Genomic DNA, 23027 nt, shown 5'->3' on the forward strand with positions numbered 1-23027 from the left:
TACTCAAAGGTGAAACGGAAAAAAGCCCATGTAAGGTTTCTGGTTTTTAGATATATTTTTCATCACGGAAAAGGTCAGGAAGAGGACAAAAGGCTTAGGAGAAATGGAGATGGGCGCTATCTCACTCCAGCGGATGGTACAGCCACATTAACAAATTAATGACTGAGAGGCTCTAAAGGGATATTTTTAAATGCGTGCATTGTTTGGTTTTTTTTTTACTTTTTCTTGGTTATTTGGACTTTATTATGAAATAAAAATGTCTCTGTCCCAGGCTCAGTTTGTAATATCATGGTGCAACTTGTCATAAATTAAAAATTTAAAAAATACTCAAAAAATGTACTTGAGACAGATAAAGTCAACTTTTTCCATAATTTAATTAATACAAAATCTTCTTTTATAATACAAAAATTTAAATAAATAATTCAGTACATTAAAAAAACTGCCAAACTACTTCACTTTATAAGGTTACAATGCTTGAAAGAGGCAAATCACAATCACCAAGCAGATAGTCTCTTTTCAGAGTGGACATTTTGTTCACAACTTTAAAGCGAAGGGACCGCTGGCTGAGGTCTTCCTCTGAGATACCATCAAAGAAGAAATCCTCATTGAAGATCGGATTACGGCTCTTTCTGATGACAGTGCTGCGTTGCTTCTGGATTTTTCCGGGAATCAGAGACAGGCTGACACTACAGTTGATAATCTTGGGGTCTACAGACAGAGGATAAAGGCCCTCTGCACTGATGAGTCGAACTCGCAGTCTTCGGTTATCTGCACAGTATTCTGCTGAGAGTCTCAGACTGCCCTCTTTTCCAATGGGCACCATTTTTTCCTTCATGACCCTCTCTCTATGCAGAATCAAGTCCATGGGGAAAATGGTGGGTGGTGCCAGGCTGTAGTTGCTGGGCAGCCCTTCAGCTAACCCCTCTGATGCTCTCCTCATGACATTGGGGCTGTTGTCGGTGGAGCTGCCTTCATCTGTGGACAGGGAATTGTTCCTAGACACCATTGCTTTCCTTATGTTCCTTGACAACAGCAGTTCATGGCTCAGCGCTTTGAAGAGGGAAGACTTGGCAGGGCACCTGGCCAGCAGCGGCGAGCTGAAAGGAGAGGATTCAGTAGAGGAAGTGGTATCACTGTCTAGAGTGGTCTGCCAGTTTAGGGTGTAGCCTCTTGGGGAAAGCCTGGAGGTCAGGCTGTTAAGGCTGAAGGAGGAAGGAGAGGAGGAGGGCGAGGTGGAGGGGGTGAGTTTGGAACACATGCTGGATCGACTTCTGGGCAGCAGCAGGGGAGAAGAGCCTGGATCAGAATGGAAAATTGACTCCTTTCTTCTTGTGTGGGGGCTCTCTAGTAAAGTGCAAAAGCCATAGCTGGTCTGGGTTTTGGCTAAGTGTGGAAGCGATAAGGCTGCCTGGCTCTGAGGGTCAGCATTGGTGCTCTCTTCATCACTGCAGCCATCGTAGGGGCTCTCATCCACACTTTCTACCTGAATAATGTGTTGGTTGAACGGCTCGTGAAACGTCATCTCAGTCTCAGGGCTGGGTCCTCCACCTGGAGGCACCTTCATAATGCGAGCTGCTCGGCTTTGCTCCGTGTTCTTCTCCTGCAAGGACAGGATCGTTGGGGGGATGCAGAATTCTGGGATGTTGTCAGGGGTGATGATATTAGGACAAAGAGAAATCCGTTTGGATTTGTCTGCCTTTTCTCCCAGCATGATGTCACCAAGTTTATAGCTGAGTTCTGCTGTCAAGGTAGGCAGGTTAGTTCTCTCCACTGACATGCGGATCCTCTCCACCATCCACATGGGTCCTCTGGTAGAAATCCGAAACTCTGTGAAAAAATAAAAGAAAATTATACTTGAGTTGCTGAGTTATGTTTTGAAATCAAATGCATTCACAAATAGTCAGGATATCCCCAACAAGTACTTGGCAGGAAGGTTTTCTTACCTTATATTCTGGGGCTATGGATAATCCACAATATTATCCCAAAAAAGGACAAAAGCTCCAGTAAGGTGCTGAAAGATAGAGAAGTTGTAAGGGCTCTCTTGACAGCAGATGGAGGTCCTGCAGATCTGTGGCTCTTTGAGAGACGCAGGCGGTTTAAATGTAGCAGGAAACCAATAAATCTAACACACGCCTCCGGCTCAAACAGGATCCTCCTGCTCTCCTTAGCCGCTGGTTCCCATGGAAATATCCGAACCACAACAAAGCTCAGTGCGCCTGTAGTGGCTGCCGTGCTGTTTAGCAAGATAAGCGTGTTACTGTACTTTGAAAGTGAGCAGCTGTTTTTTAAACAAACTGTTTTTAAACAGACTTCTAAATCAGATGTTTGTTTTTCCATGGAAATTAAATTAGAAGGTGGGCTTTACCTTGTTCTAAGAACATAAAAAAGGTGATCTGCTTGATAAGAGTTCTGAACACCATTAAAAAATAACTCTTGCCATTGATGTCTAAATTTCATTGTCAAAAGTTCAGGACACAAAACTGCCTTGCGTATTTACTTCAGGAGACATCCGTTTGGTTTAAAGAGTTTAAGAAAAATAGGCAACTTGGTTTTTAATATAATGCTGATGAGTGTTTTAATGAAATAAAGGTGGAAATTTCTGTTGTTTGAACCAGGTGAGGTTGTTTATATTTGCACTCTTATCAATGTCATACTTTTATGTAATGTGGCAATATGCATCGAGCATATTGGTGATGTAATGATGCAAAAGTAATTTACTGCCATATCACTGCATCACCAATATTCCCGATGCAGTTTGCTTCATTACACACATGTCCTTATAAATGAGCCGAGTACATTTTCTGTCTTGAGAGTACTTTGAATGTTTATTTGAAATTTGAGAGAAAGATAGCTTTCCGCACTACGTGACTGGAGTTTTATGAAGGAAATCATCTGTGAAATTGGAAAAATTAAGAATGTGCTAAATGTGCTTGCTGTAACTCTTAAAATGATTGCAACAATTGCAACAATATTTTCGATGGCATTAAAATACAGGATCTTTAAAATCTCTCAGGAAAATAGATTTTTTTTTTCACCTAACTTCTATCTTTACATTACTTTTCTTGGTTAAAAAGATACAATCTGGAGAACTTGAGACCCCCAAAATAAAAAAGCCCATAACCTGATTCTTTTATATACAGATCTACTGTATTTATATCACTATGTTATAGATATACTGAGAATTTATCTATAAAAGACGACGTTTGATATACTGAAGAAGATCCTATCACAAATCTGGCTTTTGAAATATCAATATCATATTTAAACAAAGGCCAATGATAACATTTATTGGTATACTGAACATTGCTCTTTAGATCTTGACATATCAATGCAATGTTATGTCAATGCTTCCCTCTTGTGGTGAGACAGTTTGACACCTAGATTTAATTTTTCTTGGACAGCACAACAAAAGTTGGCTTTAACAATTAGTTAAACTCAAACACTGCAAATGAAAACCTACATCAGTTCTCTCTACTTTTTTTTAATTACCTGGTACTACTACATCAAAGGCAGTTTGACCATCTTCATATTGAAAAGACCCAAGTGGAAAAAAACTCCACTCTGAACACGACAAAGTTCAAGTGGAGTAACTTGGTTACTCCGTGTTACCAGGCAATAAATGACAAGATGATGTCAGAGCTAACGCTGTACCAGGAAAGTGTCCTAAACGAGAGTGGCTACTTAGAAATGTTTGCCAAAATGTTCACGTCGCATCACTAATTCACACGTACCTTTCGAACACCTTGTACCCTGCGAACCAGAAGGCACATTTGAAAAAAAATGATGGATATTGTAAGCTATTTAAAAACTTTCTCTAAGCTCACAAACAGGTCTGTCTATGTGGAATATAGAAAGTTAACTGTCAGAAGAAAAGCTTAAAATTAATGGTATTCCCTTTATAGTATTATATTATTTTGTGAAGTGAAGGCTCACCTTGGACAGTGTGAGAAAATGAAAAAACAAATCAAACACATTTTGATTGGGCTTTGTAGACTAGGATAATCGGTCCCGCTGTGATATTTTAATAGTCTTTTTGGAATACCAATCATCCATACCTATTTTGCAAAATACTGACAATACTTTTCACTCTGTCCGAGTCCATCCCTTATTTTTCCAGAGAGCATGTCCTCGTCTTTCCTGACCATAAATGCTTCCATATCTCCATTAGGGGGTAGTATATGTTTAGAAAACAATAGTGCACCCACCGATAGGGGAGGTGCTGGCCATATTGATACATTAAATAATATTCTCATTTTGTCGCTAAAATATATCTTAATGCCTTATCTTAATTTGATTGCTTGATTATCAGGTTAGTGTAAGTGTAATTAATCACGAAAAACAGACAGATACTCTTTTTCAATGTTATGTGGGATGTATGTTCCTGCACGTTATAGCAAGACTTGTGGAGGTTGCCCCCACTTTAAACATGAGCCTCCATGCCAGGCTTCCATTAACGCTTAGTGTGAAGACACGCTTTTGGCAGGTGCTCTATACCCTGCACAAATTAAAGCATTTTCAAAATAAGAGAGGTCAGTCTCTCAGATCTTCCGTGCGTCTATCCCTGTGCATGATTGCCAGGTTAATTTTATCTGCTCATCGCACTGGTAAGGCTGTAAATCTGTCTTCATCGGGATACATATTATCTGACACTGTGCGTGAGTGTGACGCCGCTTCCTTTTTGCGGCGCACAGATTTGTGGTCTTTTTTTCTCTTCTCCCCCCCTCATCCTTCTCCACTGTACGATAAACGAGGAGGGGCTTGATGCCGTGGAGGAGGGAGGCAGTCAGGCTGAGCTGACCCGCTTGCGGTGTGTGTCGCTTCGCCTACATCCAAGTCAGCTCGCATGCACTGACGAGTGAGGGACATCAGGTAGGATTTTACCTTCATTTTTTTTAAGAGATTCTATCCAGTTTCTTTTTAAATCCTGGCGTTATTCTTCAAGGTGCTGTTCCTCCCAAATGATCTCACTACAGGGAGGCGGACCGCTCGATGTTGGCTCAGCAGAAGCGCTGACAACATTTCACATGAACAGTCTGCAGACGACCTTTTCACTTGATTAGTGTGATGTTTTCCACTCTGGTATTTCCTTTTGCTCTTCTTTGGACCTGACATCTGTCGATTCGTTTGCGCGTTAAAATAAGACTGGTGAATCTCGCCCATTTCTTCGGCTACTGTATAACTGATTGCTTTTGACATTGACAGATAAGAGGTAACAGTATTTGATTGACCCACTTGTTTGGCGTTGGTGTTGCATTTTAAATATCTAGGCTTCCCCAGTTTCGTCCTTAGAAGTAGGCTAAATAGGTAACTAATGCTGCTCAGCTCCAGCATCCTCGCTGCTCTGCAAAAAATGTTTTGTACAGTAACTTGGACTTGACCTGAATGTTATCTGGATCGGCTCAACATCAAAGCTGACATTGACGATGTGTAGTGCTCATGCAGGGATGTAGCCACTGGTGAATGACTTACTGTAGGTTAATGAAAATGTAGGGAGAATAAAATACTGTTCAGTCTGTTAAGACTGTTAATGCTTGCAGGGACTGTTGTGCTTTGCCCCAGTTTTAAAAATCTGATCATTAATTCACCTTAGAAGAAAGATTAGTGCTTTTCCCTCATCTGACACCTTTGCCAATCCTGAGAGTGAATGTTCACCTTATTTTCTCCAAGATGCCAACAGGGAAGATCCATAACTTCTGAATGAAGGACACGTCTCCTTAACCATTAGAAGCCCTTCTGCCTCATACAGATGCGCTGTGAAGAGAGCTTTTCTGAGCTATGGGCTATGTGGGTGTTTCACAGATACAGGACTGTCAATGCTGCTTCAGCACAGTGACTCTGGGCTGAAGGTGCCAAACTGTAAATCCCCGAGATGGTTTTTACATTGAGTAACTTGGATCATATTTGTTATTACTGGTCTGACTCATATAGCAAACCACATTAGCTGCAGACATGCACAGCTTCTTTTCTCTGTAATGAAAAACTGTTTGTTGTTGTTATTGTTGTTTTTAAAGTCCATTTCCTCTTAAGTATATAATACAGCAGCTGTGCATTTACCACAAGAGGCATCCTGGATATTGATGGTCAATTCAAGGATACCGATGCCGTCAGGGAGTTTCAGACTGTGGAGTGACATGTTTTACCTGAGTGATGTGACTAGAAAGGTCAAGCTGTCTCAGCATGATGTCGACAGCTGAGATTCTGGATGGCTTAAAGGCATCACTGGCATGCTAGAGCTTTGATTCCAACTGGGAGTACCCATCCTTAAAATGCACTCCCAAATGGTACAGTAAGGCACTAGGGAGTGTGGGATAAAAGCTTCCACCAACCACACATTTCCAGCAAGAAATGGTGTAGGAGTACCTCTGTAGTGTGTTTAAAGCACCACTAATGCAAAATACTCTTGCATTTTATAAGGTATTTTGCGTGCCTTCCTGACTTTGTATCTCTTGGTCTTACTTTAAAATTTAAGCGTAAGCATCATATACAGCTGCGGTCAGTTCACATAGACTGAATTTTATGGTAATTTGGGGCTTTAAATGATTTCCTTTAACTGTGTAATGATTGCACAGCATACAGCTTTAATGACTTTAACAAGAATTGGGTGCACACGTTTGAATTTATTCTGGATTTTTCTCTAATCTCGCACTGGAGTTAGACAAAAAGGAATTTTATCCCCAATTCTTTTAAATCTTTATGTTCATGGCTTGTCAAAGAAGCCGAGAACCCGTTAAACTTGGTGCAAGGTTGGTAGTCTTTTAGCGAACCATATGATGTATGCAGATGATCTTGTTGTCTTTAGTCCTTGTAGTGCTGGTCTCCAGCAGCTCATCCATACACAGTGGTGTGGAAAAGTGTTTGCCCCCTTCCTGATTTCATATTTTTTCTATGTTTGTCACATTTAAATGTCTCAGATCACCAAACAAATTTAAATATTTAACAAAGAATACACAAGTAAACATAAAATGCAGTTTCTAAATAAAGGTATTTAGAAACTGCTATCTGTGGTGTATCCCACAGATAGCTGAATTCAAACAAAATTGAGATCGCTCAGTCTAGAAAAGGTTATAAAGCAATTTAATTTCTAAAGCAGTGGGACTCCAGCAAACCACAGTGATAGACAATATTCACAAAAGGCCAAATCATGGAACAGTGATAAACCCTGAGTGGCCAGCTGACCAAAATTAGCCCAAGAGCACAGCGACGACTCATCCAAGAGGTCACAAAAGACCCCAGAACAACATCCAAAGAACTGCAGGCCTCACTTGCCTCAGTTAAGGTCAGTGGTCATGATGCCACCATAAGAAATAGACTGGGCACAAATGGCCCGTGTGGCAGAGTTCCAAGACGAAAACCACTGCTGAGCAAAAAGTTTGTCTCTGTTTTGAAAGAAAGCATCTTGATGATCCCCAAGACTTTGGGGAAAATACTGTGTGGACTGACGAGACAAAAGTTGAACTTTTTGGGAGGGGTTTGTCCCATTACATCTGGCATAAAAGTAACACAACATTTCAGAAAAGGAGCATCATACTAACAGTAAAATATCGTAGTTTGATAGTCTGGCGCTGTTTTACTGCATACTCACAAATGGTTAATTGCCGTTGTTACTGCTACTGCTTGGTGGCCCAAACATGAAGTCAGGAAGTGTGGTAAATGCTTTTTCACATGTTCTGCTTATGGTGTGAAACACAATTTCACAAAAAAAGCCTATATGAGCACTGTAATGATTTGTAAAACCAAGGAGGATAAACATCGAAGATTTCCAGAGTTTGAAATGTCAGATAATAATCTTACTGTCTGTAATAAGGTCAGACATCTTGAACATCTTATTACAGAACAAAAAAGTTAATGCATATACAAATTGATTAAACATCTCTTTATTTAGACGGATCTGTGGAATTATAGGAAAGCAAGTTTATGGAAATTTCATGTCGTTTATAATGTCACCATTACATCATTATTGAAAAGAGCAACGGCTCAGTGCAAACATGTAACTGCTGGAGTCAGTACATTTGAAGCTTTATTAACAAATCTCATATATACATTTATTTCCAGGCTCAACACTTAACAAATAGAAGGTGTGGCACCACACATTATCAGTTTTTATTGTGGAGACATTGGACATTGGAGACATTCCAGTAGCTTATTGTTAGCTTGCTTTATCCATTCCAAAAAACAGCTTCAGTGCATGTTTGGGATCATTGTCCTGTTGGAACACCCAACTGTGTCCAAGTCTAGCTATTGATTTGAGGTGAAGCTGAGGAATTTGAAGGTAGTCTTCCTTCATTACTCCATCCACTTTATGCAATGTACCAGTACCACTGGAAGCAAAAAAGCCCCAAAGCTTGATGCTACCACCACCATGCTTGACAGTTGATACAGTGTTCTTAAATTTGAAAGCCTCACTTTTACTATGCCTGTTGTCATTATGGCCAAATATCTCAATCTTTGTCTCAGCTGACCATAAAAACTTTTTTCAGAAGGAACTTGGCTTATTCATGTTGATAGCTACATATTTTAGTCAGCTTGAAGGTGTCAGTTTTGGAGCAGAGACTTCTTTCTTGGTTCACACCCTCTCAGTCAATGATGTGAAGCTCACTTCACTGTGGACAGTGATCTTGTTGTCCAGCCATTTTTAGTTCATGGGTGCCCAGAGCCTTCATATTTCCTGGGTTGTTCTTGAACATCCTAACCAGTTTCCTCTCATCCGAGGGTGAAAATCTTCTTCCAGACTCTAGCAAAGCGGAGACACATATGAAAAAGTTGTACTTGCATACCTTGGAATCTGCAGTTGTTCAGAAATGGCTCCAAGAGACCTTCCTAACTTACATAAATCTGCAATCTTCAGATAGAGTTCTTTGGACTTTCCTTGTTCACTTGTTGTTCACAATATAGGCCCATGGCTTGCCTGTGTTTAAAAGAAGAGACCTCCTGCCTGAGCATCTACAATGAGTTCTGTACGCTTTCTCCATATTACAGTATTACACAGACATAATTAGATCTCAGGAACACCAATGTCACAAGCTCACATGCAGCATGCATCTGCCAGCGGCAACTGACTGCTGCATCAAACAAAACACTAGATGCTAGTCACAAGATCCAAGGTTATGAAAGCAGAGTTTGTAAGCTTCATCCAAAAGAGATTTGAAAAGTTTAGCTCAGAACACAAATAGAGATTCAACACTTCTAAGATTAAATAATATTATTGAATTCAGTTTTATTGAGCACTGGCAATTAAAACCAAGGACTATTTAAATTGTGGCTTTTCACATTTATTGCCAACTACTGCGGAGGCCATTACTGCAATGATTTTGTATTATAGGAAGCTATTAGCAACATCTTTGCTACCATAGCTGTAGTTCACACTTTAAGCTCAGTGCCTAATTTGCTAATTTGCATGTTTCAAACGTGTTCATGAAATACACCACACTCTCTCATGAAACGCTTTTAGTCAGTGTTTGTTCAAATTCTGCGTTCTGGGGCGCAATAAGTAACACTTAAAACTGCTCCATGAAGAACAATAACAAGGTCATGCATTTACGAGTAACTATTTTGAGCCACAAAATGTCGAGAACAAGCAAATGCTAAAGACAAGGCCTCCTGCTGTTCATTAGAGAAGTGATTTTCCTCTCAGCTGTTGTAGTTGCTCTGTCATCAAGAATATATTCCTGGTTGGAATTCCCCAGGAAATGTTCAGTTGGAGGGTGGGAAGTAAGGGTTTTGAGAGTCATTGGAGAGTGTGATTGTTGAACTATATTTGATGCACGAGTGTGTAGGAGGTGGAAACTAAAACACACCCCATGCTGTCGATGTGACCCAGCCTTTGTGTTCTGTGTTTACAAGGGAAATAGATTGGTCCTGTGTTTTCTCTCACTGCTGTCACTGTGATCACAGCCTCTTTAGGGGCTGGCTTGCATTTAGATCACTTTCTGTAGAACAAATAAATGTATGCGCTGGCCACCATTCCCAAACTCCTGCTATTACAGCAATCTGAAAGAACAGTTTCTCGGATTTTTCCATACAGATGAATGTGGCAGACAGGCAATTTGTTAAAGCTATATATAATGCAGATGGGCATTTTTAATCGGCAAACACTTGACCAGATTTCTAATTTGCTTTCAGATATGAAGTGAGGTTGAGCTCGCTTTTAATTAAGAAATGTAGTGGGATCAGATTAGACTGACTCCACACTTGATTAATAATGGTTGGACATTACAGCATAGCATTTAGACGGATCACAGCCACAAGTCACTCAGTTGTTAAACTGTTAGTGCTTGAGGTTTAATGCAATATTGTTTTATTTCACTTCTTTTAACTCACAGAAACGTTCAGAAAGCAATTTATTAATAATTTGAATTTCTATTATATACACATTTATATACACTATAAATGTGCTTTAAACTGGTGTGGCTGCGCCGGGATAAATCAGCAGACTCAAAAAGTAGGTCAGTAGATGCTGACATGATGTAGTTTAGGTCAGTGGCAGTCGCACAGCCTGTGGCACTTCTCATCAGCATGTAAAATTAAAATGCCAGTTTGAAGTACTAGACAACAGGTTTACCTTCACTGCAATGCACACAGTACACTATCCCAAATTGTGTTAGTGACATAAAGTGGCATCCTCTTACTTTCTGTGAATTTTTTTTTACATAAATTATTTGTAAATCAAAGAGTAATTGCTATTTTCCACCTAATTTGTGTGTGTGCGTTTTGAGTTCAGGCCACTTTGTTGACATTTAATCTAGCGGTGAGCACTTATCTAAATATTTGAACAAAGAAATTAAATTGTTTGCTCCTGTTCATATCATATAAATTACTCATTTAGGAATCAGTTATACTGGTAAAGTGCCAGTGAACAGGGTTGTGTTCAGCGCTGTTGACCGCACATACACAAGGATTTTTTTCAGTTAAAAAAAACCCCCATCAATGCTTTGGTTTTGAAGAGAAACATGATCTACTTTACTTGAATCAAACTACTTATCAGTGCTAAAGGTCATTTGATATATCCCATTAAAAGAGAAGCACAGCTCAACTTATGCCCCTTTGTCCCCAAAGAGTGAATACAGTTAGGTATTGCGATTTCATTGCAGGAGCTGATTTGCTGCATTTTTTAAGTCAGTTTATTTTCCTCTGTTCTTGCAGTGCAAACGGCTGCTTCAGACAGGTTTATCACCTGGTTGTCTGTGTTAAGTTACAATGGTTTGCATGTTCACAGTGAACAGTGACCATGCTGTAACCTGCCCAGTTTCTCTTTGCACCATTGTAGACTTGCTGGTAGTGCCTCCAAGCTTCCTCTGCCAGAAACAGTGTGTTTGTGGGAACTGTGTATTGATATACTCAAAAGAAATCAAAGACTTAAGTTTCTTGTGCAGTCAAAGTCTTCTGAATAGCGCCATTATAATAATAATAATGCCAGCTGTAATTGCTTTACTACAGTCTAATGTACTGTATAGTGGTGTTTATTTTTGTTCTGCTTTTGAAGACATTTCCATGTCCAGTTTCTGCAAGATCTCTCAAAGACATGATGGTACACCCACGATCCCCTTTTGTGAGAGCATTTTTCACTGGAACAGAGTTCCCTTAAAATGCCGCTCAACCGAAGGTCAATGACAGTGTTGCCTAAATCCAACTAAACAAGACACCTGACATCACTGATCGGCGTGATAAATGCATCAAAGACAAATCCAGAGCACTATAACGAAGTGCAGTTAAGACTTGAATCCCTTGATAGACCTAAAACACATTTTTTAGAGGAGCATTTGAAATATGAATGTGTCTACACACTGCTAAAGTTCTACATTTCTAAAGTCCAATACACTGCTATCTCTAAAAACCAATCAAGTATCAGGGTCTATGACACAGATATGGAGATTCAGGAAAATAAAAACATCATGGCCACTGCAAGTGCAGGTGTATGGAACATGCAGCTGCACCGTGGGGAAAAAAACAGCCGGAGTGTGTGGAAATATTTCATGTCTGTGTCACATGATCATAGACACAGATGTTTAAGATCTGTACAGATAATTCAAGGGGTGCTGGATTCAGTAACAGCTAGATATAGTAACTAAAATGACATTATTATAGTATCTTGGTTTAGGGACAATTGACGTGGCAGTGGTTTAACATCAAGGTTAATTGTGGGCTGTCAGGTCCTTTGTGTGTACAGTAGCTGTCAGCCTGTTTTTGCGACTGCTTGGGGAAAGGACTCCCCTGTCTGAAGAACAGCACTGAAATTACTGCTATCCTCTGCTCTGATCCTCTGCAGGCTGCTGACCAAGCGAGAACTCCTCCTTCTCTCCCCCTCTCTCTCCCCTGGCTCAGGGCTATGTAGTGTCAGCACCTCAGTTCTTCTTAGAGAACTGTGGACTCTCACAGACTATCAAAATTATTTTATATTGGTATGTCTAAAGTGCATTTAGCAGCCGGATGCTGTAAAGTGTAACTAATTGTGTTACTTAAGCCTTATATATTTAGGTTAGGTGTACAGTATCTTATTGATATCTTATTCCAGTGTTTTTCTCTAATTTTTCTATGCAACTTTGCACTGTCCACTGTTTTAACAAAACAAATTTCCCACGCGTGGGACTAATAAAGGTTATCTTATCTTATCAGGAGTAGTACCCTTGTGTTTAGAACAAAATGATTGTCTGATTACTTTGAGCAGAAGACACTATCAGGTTCTTTTTGAGGGGTTTTAACAATTAGAGCTCATACAGCAACTCTTTTGGTCTGAAACTGGATGAAACATATCTTGCTGTTCTTTAGAAACATGTAGGCCTTTCGTAGTCACACATTAAAAAAAAGTAGCTTTTTCAAAATTTCCTTAGTGCTGATGTCATTTTATGTATATGGCTATAGACTGGCCAAATATGAAGTACACCAAAGACAGAGGATCAGCAGAGCTGTTTCACTAATGCTGACTAACAGCAGCTAACACCTGCAACAAAACAGCAGCACTTACAGAGTGCTGTAGGATATCTTCAACAACTCACCTCTGTATCGCTGTCATCGGTCAGAAGTGAGCTTCACTGACTCATCGACTCGCATCTCTTTCATAAACTTTTACAACCTCCTCCACAGTGAACAGATGTAGACGCACATTAACAACCGAGGTAAAGAGCGGACTGGCAGCCTACACTGTAGATGAACATAGGCCAGAGTTTGTCCTACACCGGTCACTATAGTTAGAATTAAGCACTTGAATTTTGAAAACAGAATTCAGCTGACCGCAATGTGCAATCTCCTGACATCTAGTGGTGATATTTTACACACTGTAACATTAATTCACCAAACAGTAAAGCTCAAACTGTTGCCTAACAGCAAAGAAGTTCTGGATATAAACCTGCTTTGAGGCTTTTTTGTGTGGAGCTTGTAAGCACTGAATCTCCGTATATTGATGGCTTTTTGTTATTTGTCTGTGCATGTCTGTGCATGTTAGACCCTGTCTTGCGGCCTGTCCAGGGTATCCTCTGCCTGTCACCAGGTAGTAAGGACTGGTTGGAAAGCAGTTAAAACAAATGGATAGGTGGAAATAAAATGTGCAGCATGTAACACCTGTTCTTTTCTCAGCAGTTGCAATCTTCTGACCTCATGAGTTTTTTGTCACAACCTTAGTTGTTATGCTGATTCATTAGGCCAAGTCCAACATAAATCCTAAATTACCGCTGTAGGAATAAGGATCAGGCTTAATGATACAACAACTTTAGCAAATGAGGATATTTTAATTCAAATCATGTATTAATTATACAAAGTACTGATGTTTTGTACTGTAACCTTGCTTGAGTGTACATTGTTGTTCCTAGAAAAGAACGACCGCTGAATATAAATGTTGACTTTCTTAAGAACATGCATTGTTTGGCAAACCCGTAATCAATTTCCTGTTACTGTGTGAGCAGCCACTAAAACAGAGAAGAAAGCAGAAGACTCATAAAGCACATTTTAACAAATATTTCTCTCTCAATGTTTTCTACTACTATGATTCCCAATTAGCCTATGGCTGTTAATGTGTGTTCATCTCTTGCAAAGTAAAGTCACTTTGACCTTTACAGTGGGGAAGGAAAAAGACTTTTTGCTATAGAGCTGTTGGAACGGTCAACAAAAATAGCCCATCATATCATGTGTGCATTATTTGATTGTTTCCCTTCTATTATGCTCTCTAATTTCCTTCCTGCAGTCATTTGCTTGTGACAAATCTGTTACAAGCACAGGGAACATGCCTGCTGTGAACATGTGCATTATGGTAAAACAATTACTCAGCAGAATAATCATGTTATTTATAGAAGAATTGTTCTGTTTCTGTGAGTTTTAAAGTAGGTTGTCAAAGACATAAAAACAAGTGGTGATTGTTTCAATGAAGTGCAGAACATCCTGAATAATTTTATAATGTAAGATGAGATATTAAAAAGCTTTAAATAGGGTATCAGCAGAAACCTAAATCATGTAAGCGCTTGCATATTTCACAAATTTCTTCCTCAGCGCTCGAGCTGTAAGATTTGATTTTTCATTTGGTGACAGCATATCTTAAATGATAGTGTGTGCAATATTAATAAGATTAAAGCCACAGCTTTATCAGTCAAAGTGATGACTTACTGTTTTTGATTCCCTTATCGTTAATGTGTTTTTTATATGGACAGATGACAGTTTTTTTAGACAAAAAGCAGCACTGTGTCTGCAAGCTTGTGCAAGTTTTCAAGTAAGCGTCTTAGCCCCAGGAATAAAGAGAACCCTGAACATCATGAAAATTAGATTCATGCAAGCGTGCAGTTACATTTCAAATGTATAAAAAACATGAGTGTTATTTAAAATCATCGTACCTTGATGTGCATTTGTAGAATTTACCTGCGTTCTTCAGGAAAGAATTTGAATGTTTTCAGTTTTGAAATCAGGGGCTGAAGTGCCACTGGCAGCCCAGTAACTTTGTTACCATCCCTTGAAATACTGCAACATTTTTCACATTCCTGTCAGTGCGGGTGGCATAGGAAAAAAAAAATGATGCTGTTGATATGGTCACGGTGTGCTGACACCAAGTATCTAATTCCATAGCATATGAGGATGACTTGCAGGACACATGGCTCAGCATACTATCTCTCCCTCATATCTTGAAAAACGGTAAAAACACAACTTCTTTCCCATTTTCTGTGTCTTTTTATAAATAATGCCTGTCAATTTTTTCTGTTTTAAACCCCCAAAACTGCTGCTGCGATACAGATAAGACTTTGGTATTGTGTTTTTATGCATTTACTGTTCAACAATATACACAAACTGCTTTACTGAACCATAAATTGTCATGCTGATAATAGATGGCTCTATATGCACTGCTCACTTTACGCAAGAAATCATCAAACCATTTTCTCATAGTGACAAATGTGAACAAATTGCATGCGTTGCGCTCTTCCAAATATATGCAAGATAAAATGTCATGCAAAAGCCAAGCATCAGTACATTAGGCAGCCTGAGAAGTGTATTTTGTCGAAGTGGCAGACATGCGTCTTTTCTTTTCCCAAATTGAGATGCTGTGTGGATGTTTAAAATGATATGGTGTTACTTTTTTGCCACCATTACCATCTGTTCAGTCCACTATATGGCAGCTGTTTGCTTCTTCCTCTCTCCGTTGAGTCTTCAATTTCCACAGACACAGAGATTGATGGAGCTGCAGCTAATGGAGGGCGGCTGCCCACCCGCAGTGGACACGCTACACTTGTGAGGCTATACCCTACCCTCAAGATGACACTCTCCTTTCGGTCTGGCTGATCTGGTGTCGTATAACATACCCAAGTGTGTCTGTGCCAGGCTCGGGTCAAAGGTCGTTCTAGTACAAATGAGCACAACTGGTTCTTTGCTGATCGTCCCTTTAAAAACAGAATGACTTAGATGATTTTTGGGGGGCTTGATACCTCTGGTAATGCTGAATTTCTCCTGGTTTGTTTCTGGTGTGTCTCATTCATTAGCTATGCTTTCTGCCCTTTTCATAATCTGAAATCAAATGTACTGCTGCCACATGTGGGATTATTGATGCTGTTATTTAATGACTGTCAGGATCTCTGGCATTTATTTGTGATCTATGGTCTCTGTGAAGAGCTCATACTGGGAAACATGCACTATATTTACAGTTTGATTTGATTTCTCTGTGCCTGGGAAAAGGCTGTCATAAATTACAGGAATCTCATGGAGTGAGGCACTGTGAAGCTTTATAAATTCCCCACAGGGAGGAGGGACAAAGAGACAGTGGAGGAGGCTGTGCTCTGAAAGGGCGATCTGTATGCAACTTCAGTGGGAGACAGCATCCTCGACTCATGGCACAAGCTCAGAGGCATTGCTTAGAATGTGGCTGGCTTGTCATGTAAGGCGAGGCTGGCCGAGGCTCTCTGTTAGCCTCGGCCTGGAAACGCTTCTCATTCAGTCCCTCTTTGTGTTGGTAGTGTTTTTCATGATCGCTAAGGGCATTTAAGGAGCAACATCTTCGAGATGCTATTAGATATATTCCTGCATTTTGGTGTTCTTAGCAGTCTTTTAGCAAATGACACTATCTAATTCAGACCATCAGCCTGATCTGCTGCCAATTTTTCGGTGCATACACCAGCACAGCACATCCTGGGTGTCATCCAGTGAGATAGATCTGTCTCCCTCTCTTCGGTGCAGAACCGTGGGACTAATTGAATTACACTTCTTAGTCCCATGGGAGTGCACAACTAATCAGCTGGAATCTCAGTGTTTGAAGGGGATGGTATGTCGTATCAAGGCTATACAATGCTTCCCCTGTGAGAAAGCATTTGTATAGTTTTCTGTGACTCTAACCTCTCCAAAAGGTGCGATCAATCGATTGTTCTTTAACCTCTTGCTTCGTTTCCTAAAACTCATTTAAATAAATGTTTTATTAACTGTGTTTCGTATGTTCCAATAGATTTTTTTTGTTCTTAGGTATTATCTTAGGTATTAATTTATTCTATATATTATGAGGATAATATTAACTGTTATTACCTATTTAGAAGATAAGCTCATAATATCTTTTACAAGACAAAGATGGACAAGGAAGCAGCCATACAACCCAAAACATCTCAAAAAGTGGCTTCTCAAAAGAAACAAGCCGCAAAGTCTTCTTCCCTAGATTCCTTAATATGTTTTCAACAAGAGATAGAAGCATGTTTAAATTTAGGTCTTTCTGTAAATAATTACGCGATCGAGGTGCACAAGAAGAAAATGCTGTTTTCCCATGTTATGTCAGAACTCATCATACATACATCAAAAAGAAACAGTTTAAAAGAGCATATCTGGTAACTGGGACAGAGAAGGGTGCAGAAGTCAACTGGAAGTTTACCTAAAAGGGCTTTATAGGGGAAAATATGCCAGTGCTGTTCTTTGAGTAGTCAATAATAGCCCACCATAATAACCAACCCACCAAATCATTAAAAATGCAATGGTGAGTTAGAGACTTTGCTTTTGCAATAAAATGTAGGGATTCCTAGAAAACTGAACAAGAAGCATGCATAAACTTGGGAAATAATTAGGATAACAGACCTTTCCATGCACAAAGAAGAGGAATGTGTGAATGCCAAACATTATTAAATGTTTTAAGGATACTGTGAAGACAATAAAATGTATTGTGAAAATGTCAGCAACTAGTATTATAAAACTTTCTGATCATCATAATTTACAGATCATGTTAACAAAACACCAGCCTTTTTTGCTCATATTTTTTATTTGCTTTGTTTTCATCATGAAAGTTAATACCATGCTTATAAATTGACCTCTGGTTGCAGCTGCATGAAAAGTGTGTTCTTCATTAGAAAACCACTCTCTTTCCTTGTTAAACACAGGTAAGGCTGTGGGGAGAACACCGGGTGTCTCCTTCGTCTACTGTGGACCCCTTCGTCTGTGGCTTTCTTTGTTGTCACCCTTTCATAAATCAGATTTACTGCTACATCTGTAGTGCCCATACTAATGAAGTAACACCCAGTGCAGAGACACAGCATTGATTTCATTTCCTGCCTCTTTGCCTGCTCCCTTGGTAGCTCGATGGAGATTACATGATGATATCATATAAAAGAAGAGATTAAAAAATCTGTATCCAACTGCAGTGTCACAGCTGTGTGCTCAGCTTCACAATTAGATGCTGGAGTTTAAGAGGGAACTGCAGAGATGACCCTCGGTACCATGGGATAAGTTTGTTTTTTTCTCTTTGGAGATGCTTGGAGCATAATTTTTTGTCTCGTTAAACCACATCGTTTCAGACGGGGAGATTTTTTTCTTTTCGTTTTTCTTTCTTTGTTTTTTTAACTGGCCACCTTATTAGTTATACCTTATCTGGCTGGGCTGAGCCAATTTTTGCCGTCAGAACTAGCTTAATTCTTAATTACACAGATTTAACTAAACGTCACACCGCGCAGTTGCTGCAGATTTGTCGGGTGCACATCAGTGACTCAAATCTCTGATTCCACCACATCCCAAAGGTGATCTATTAGATTGAGATCTGGTGAGTGTGAAGGCCGTTTGAGAACAATGAACTCACTGTCATGTTCAAGAACATTTGAGATTAATTGGGCTTTGTGACATGATGCAGTATCCTGTTTAAAACAGCCACTAGAACATGGGCGCACTGTGTTCATAAAGGGGGGGGTTGAACATGGTCAGCAACAATGCTCAGGTAGGCTGTGATGTTTTAACAATGCTCGATTGCAACTAAGGGGCAAAAGTGGGCGAAGAAAATCTCCCCACACCATTACACCACCAGCACAAGCCTGAACCACTGATACAAGGCAGGATGGATCCATGCTCTTGTGGTATTTACACCAAATTTTGACTAAACTATCTAAATGTTGCAATAATTTTTCACATTTTCTATATTAAATATATACATTGTAGCCTCAGCTTCCTGATCTTTGCTGATAGAAGTGGTAACTGGTGTGGTCTTCTGTTGCTGTACATAATCTGCTTCAAGGTTTGACATGTTGTGCATTCAGACATGTTCTTCTGACTACCTTGGTTGTACCAAGTAGCTATTTGAGTTACTGTTGCCCTCCTGTCAGCTCAGTGCAGTCCAGCCATTCTTCTCTGATTTTTGGCAACAAGGCATTTTTCCCAGAGAGCTGCCCCTCACTGGATATTTTCTCTATTTTAGACCATTCTCTGTGAACCCTGGAGATGGCCGTGTGGGATAATCCTAGTAGATCAGGAGTTTCTATAATAACAGCCAAGTCACGTTCAAAGTCACTTAAATCACCTTTCTCCCCCATTCTGATGCTCAGTTTGAACTTCAGCAGGTCATCTCGACCATGTCTGCATACTTAAATGCTTTGAGCTCCTGTCATATCATTGGCTGATTATATATTTAATGAGTTAATGAGCAGTTGAAAGGAATGCTTAATGAAGTGGCTGGTGAGGGTATCTTGTATTTAAAATCACGAACTTTACAAGACAGCTGAGTGACAACTAATAATGAGACAGATTTTAATGTAAACAATAGCATTGTGAAAAAATTATTAACACCAGGTTCAAAAAGTTGCTGAGAGGAAACCATTTACAACAAAAAAGTGCAGCCAAAAGGTATAAACATGTTTTGCTTGCTTCTGTGTTGACTTTCTCAAACAGTTTTATGAGCTCTATTGCTCATCTTTCTTTTTGATCGTGCCATTAAACAAACATATGGTTTGGAGAAATAATGCATTAGATGGAGTGCATTACAATAAATACTCATGCAGTTTCTAGGATGTTAGAATAAATATGCTAGTTCATTCTTTGCTAACTTTATGATCCCCAAGAGGAAGAATGTGGAAGATTAACATGACAAGTTGATAATGCCCAAATGTTCTTAAGAACAGATCAAGAGAGAAAAAGAAAGAAGCTATATTTTGACTGTTTAATAATAACGTTAACTCATATGAAGAAGAATGATGTACATATAGTATAAACAGCTGATATTTTTAGTCAGGGTAGATAATCATCCATCCGATGTCCTTTGATTTTTGTTTGTATGTTTTTGATGTTTTGGCATCTTGTTTCTACCTGCTGTAGTTTTTCCTTGAAATTGTCTCCGTGACATCTCTTTGTGGCAGATGATTGTCATGTTCTGATCAGGCACCACTGCCACACTTCTCAATTCTCATTTAATGGCAAACTGTGGAAAGCAGTTATTGAAAATAACATTTATTCTGAAAAGGGTGCGGATCACATACAGTTTCTGAGGTGTTGTTTTGTGAAGATAATGGACTGTTATCATAGTTACTCAAAAAGCAGAAATAATAAGTATTCAAGTTATCAGCTGGCTCAGTGCCCCCATTTAACTAATTAGAAGCCCGTGTCAGCATTAATGAGTTGTGCGCTATGGTGGCAGAATTCACTGGGCTAATTAGTGAATCTCAGAAAGCATGACACTCCATGGCAATTTGCTGAGCTATACAGTGGATGGGTACCTCATAACTGGCAGCCGTATGTGGGCCTGAGAATGACCATGGGTATAATAATCAGCCAGTTGAAAAATTACACATTATGCTGATGAACTGCACGTCTCATGCTTTAAGAAATGGGAGTGTGATGTAAAGTCTGATTTGCTGCACGTGTGTCATGGAAAAATCGGTTCCGCTGAGTGAGCAAATTAACTTTGTGTATGCAGAAATTAGGAGCAGATGATGAGAATATGCCATGAAAGAAACCTTTGTAATCTTCCAAATTTACATTCGTCCATGCTAACTGTTTGCACCCCAGTTGTTGACTTTGAGCTGTTCAATAGTGAACAGAAAGGTCAACATCTGGGATAGATATTGTCTCTGAAATTAATGGGGAAAAGCAGAACATTGTGTTTATTTATAAACTCAGATACAGTAAGTTGATTTCATTAATGACCAATGCAGTGTGCCAAGGGGACCGCAAATTAACGTGGGGCAGCAAACAAATACCACTTGTGAGGATGCAAGTAATCTACTAACAACAACACAGGCGCAGCTTGTTACTTGAAATCTGACAAACATGATAAAGTTGTAGATTTTATGCATGTGTTTCTGAACAGTACAGCAGCACAGACCAAATGAGAGACTGCTGAAGGACAAGCGGTCTGCTTTATAACTGGAAGTGTTAGTGGATTACTCTACCAATTTCAGAAAAATTACTCCAATGTTGCAATATTCAACCCACTCCCAAAACGAACATCTGTAACTATATTGTGGGGAAGTTTAATGCATTAGGGGAAAGGTGAATTTCCGTGGAATGGAGTTGTTTTTTGTTGCTTCCAGCTGGTTGTGGGACTCTGTTTTCAACATTAAAACATTATTGTGTTTATGGATGCATTCTCCTAACTATATACAACACGTGGCCTGTCTGATTATTAAAGTAACTATAAAAATCTGCCAATATGTAGCTGACAATTTAAAACAAACATTTATGGTACCATAATTAGATAAATAATCATAACATATTGACTGTTTAGTAGATCAAGATTTTTATCAGTCACACAAAAAGCAGATATGTGATGGTTATTGTTAATTATTTATAGTGTATTATTGTGTTACAGGACTTTATGGGTGAACCCAAATTACTATTATAACTTTCATATTAGCTCACTCTACCGCTCCACTCATCTTGGCCACTTTCCCTGAATTTTCTCTCCATCTGGTAGCTGAAAGTTGGCAACCATGTCACAAACGCAACAATATTTCAGTGTGGAGTGACTAAATTCAAAGCATAATTAAAGTAGACATTATTTAATAGGTAGTAGTACGAGATTAGCATGACAGCTGTGGCAAGTAGATGTTATTTTGTTGTTTTTGTTCTTATAGTAAGGCTCATCTTTAACATATTATGATGCACTCGCCTAGATGCAATTTAAGAAAAAGATTGGAGAACAAAAGTGTGATGCTAAATGTCATTTCACAAAAAGGTAAATGACCCTTTTGTTACGTGCTGTGATTAAGATTCAAGGAGTAGCATGTCTTTTTCTGTTAACATCGTTGCAGAGATCCTTTTCACTCCCACAGGATTTGTCATTTACCGACCACTGGAGAGAAACCTACACAGTTTCTATGGTTTTTTTAACAAGTTTTTCCGACAGTGTTTCAGTTTGAGTCATTATATATATATCGGGCAAACTGACACAATTTGTTTTTGGCGGTATGTTTAAGAAATCATGAGAATCTTTCAGAAGGTTAGAGCTAATCTGCAGAGCATGGAGATGAGTGGTGTAGCTCAGGGGATGTAATATCCTCAAGCACAGACAGATTTTTAGATTATTAAATGGAAATCTGCCAGTGATACATTTTCCTATATTTGTTAGCAACAATTAAACCTATGTTAACCCTTTCAGGAAGTAACCTATCTTTATAGAGCAGACTGTCTAAACTCTGAATTATTGCATTTTAATGGGTCTTGAATGTAGCAGAAGGGGCAGAATACCTTTTTGTGAGCAGGACACTCTCAGCTGTTCTTGTAGTCACTTCATCCTTTGTAACAAGCTTCGTCGTTGACAGGCAGGGTAAAAAACTGTGGCATTTTCAGTCTTGAAACCTGTGCACATAAAAACTAGGTGTGTGCACGTGAGATGAAAGCACAGAAAAGTGCCTGTGAGCAGAAAGGCATCCTTGCGAGGGAACATAAATTCTTTGCATTCACAAATCAGTCGTTTCTCTTGGAAAACGGCACCATCATTCAAAGAAGATCCCTTGGAGCTCGGTTCACAGAGGGTAAGAGGGTCTCTTAAGAGGATAAGCATTCAGGGACCAGCAAAACCATTTAGCTTCCCCAATGGCATCTAGGCTATATGAGAAATATAGATTCTTACTGGACTGAGCTAAAATTTGCATACATATGCATCTAAGAAACACATCAGTTTATTTGAGTACACAGTTATAATCAGATTAACTGCTGTGGCTTGATTGATATATTGATAAGGCAGCTAACTGGAAATGCACTCACTGATCTGCTATGTTCAATGAAAGGATGATCAGATACTGTATGTCTGATTTTGTGCCAATTTAACCCATGAACTTGAATCAGTAAATACTGCAATGTGGATCACAGCAATAGCAAATAAGGCATTTTATTTACTT

General features: G+C 39.3%; 2 protein-coding genes across 7 annotated transcripts in view; one reads left to right on the forward strand and one right to left on the reverse strand.

Moving 5' to 3' along the window:
• Positions 1 to 444: 444 nt before the first annotated feature.
• Positions 445 to 2030, reverse strand: c2cd4a (C2 calcium dependent domain containing 4A). Its single transcript, XM_063481117.1, has 2 exons — positions 1944 to 2030; positions 445 to 1827 (listed from the first exon to the last, which is right to left on the reverse strand). Exon 2 carries the CDS (start codon positions 1799 to 1801, stop codon positions 458 to 460), a length of 1344 nt encoding a protein of 447 aa, XP_063337187.1. The 5' UTR covers positions 1802 to 1827; positions 1944 to 2030; the 3' UTR covers positions 445 to 457.
• A 2744-nt stretch (positions 2031 to 4774) lies between these two features.
• Positions 4775 to 23027, forward strand: part of tln2b (talin 2b) — an 85010-nt gene continuing 66757 nt past the window's right edge. For all 6 annotated transcript variants that reach the window (XM_063479644.1, XM_063479645.1, XM_063479647.1 and 3 more), the window contains exon 1: positions 4775 to 4869. The gene's annotated coding sequence lies outside the window, so the exon portion shown is untranslated. The remainder of the gene's footprint in view (positions 4870 to 23027) is intronic.

Source organism: Pelmatolapia mariae, linkage group LG7 (genome assembly GCF_036321145.2).
Source record: "Pelmatolapia mariae isolate MD_Pm_ZW linkage group LG7, Pm_UMD_F_2, whole genome shotgun sequence".
Lineage (NCBI taxonomy): Eukaryota > Metazoa > Chordata > Actinopteri > Cichliformes > Cichlidae > Pelmatolapia > Pelmatolapia mariae.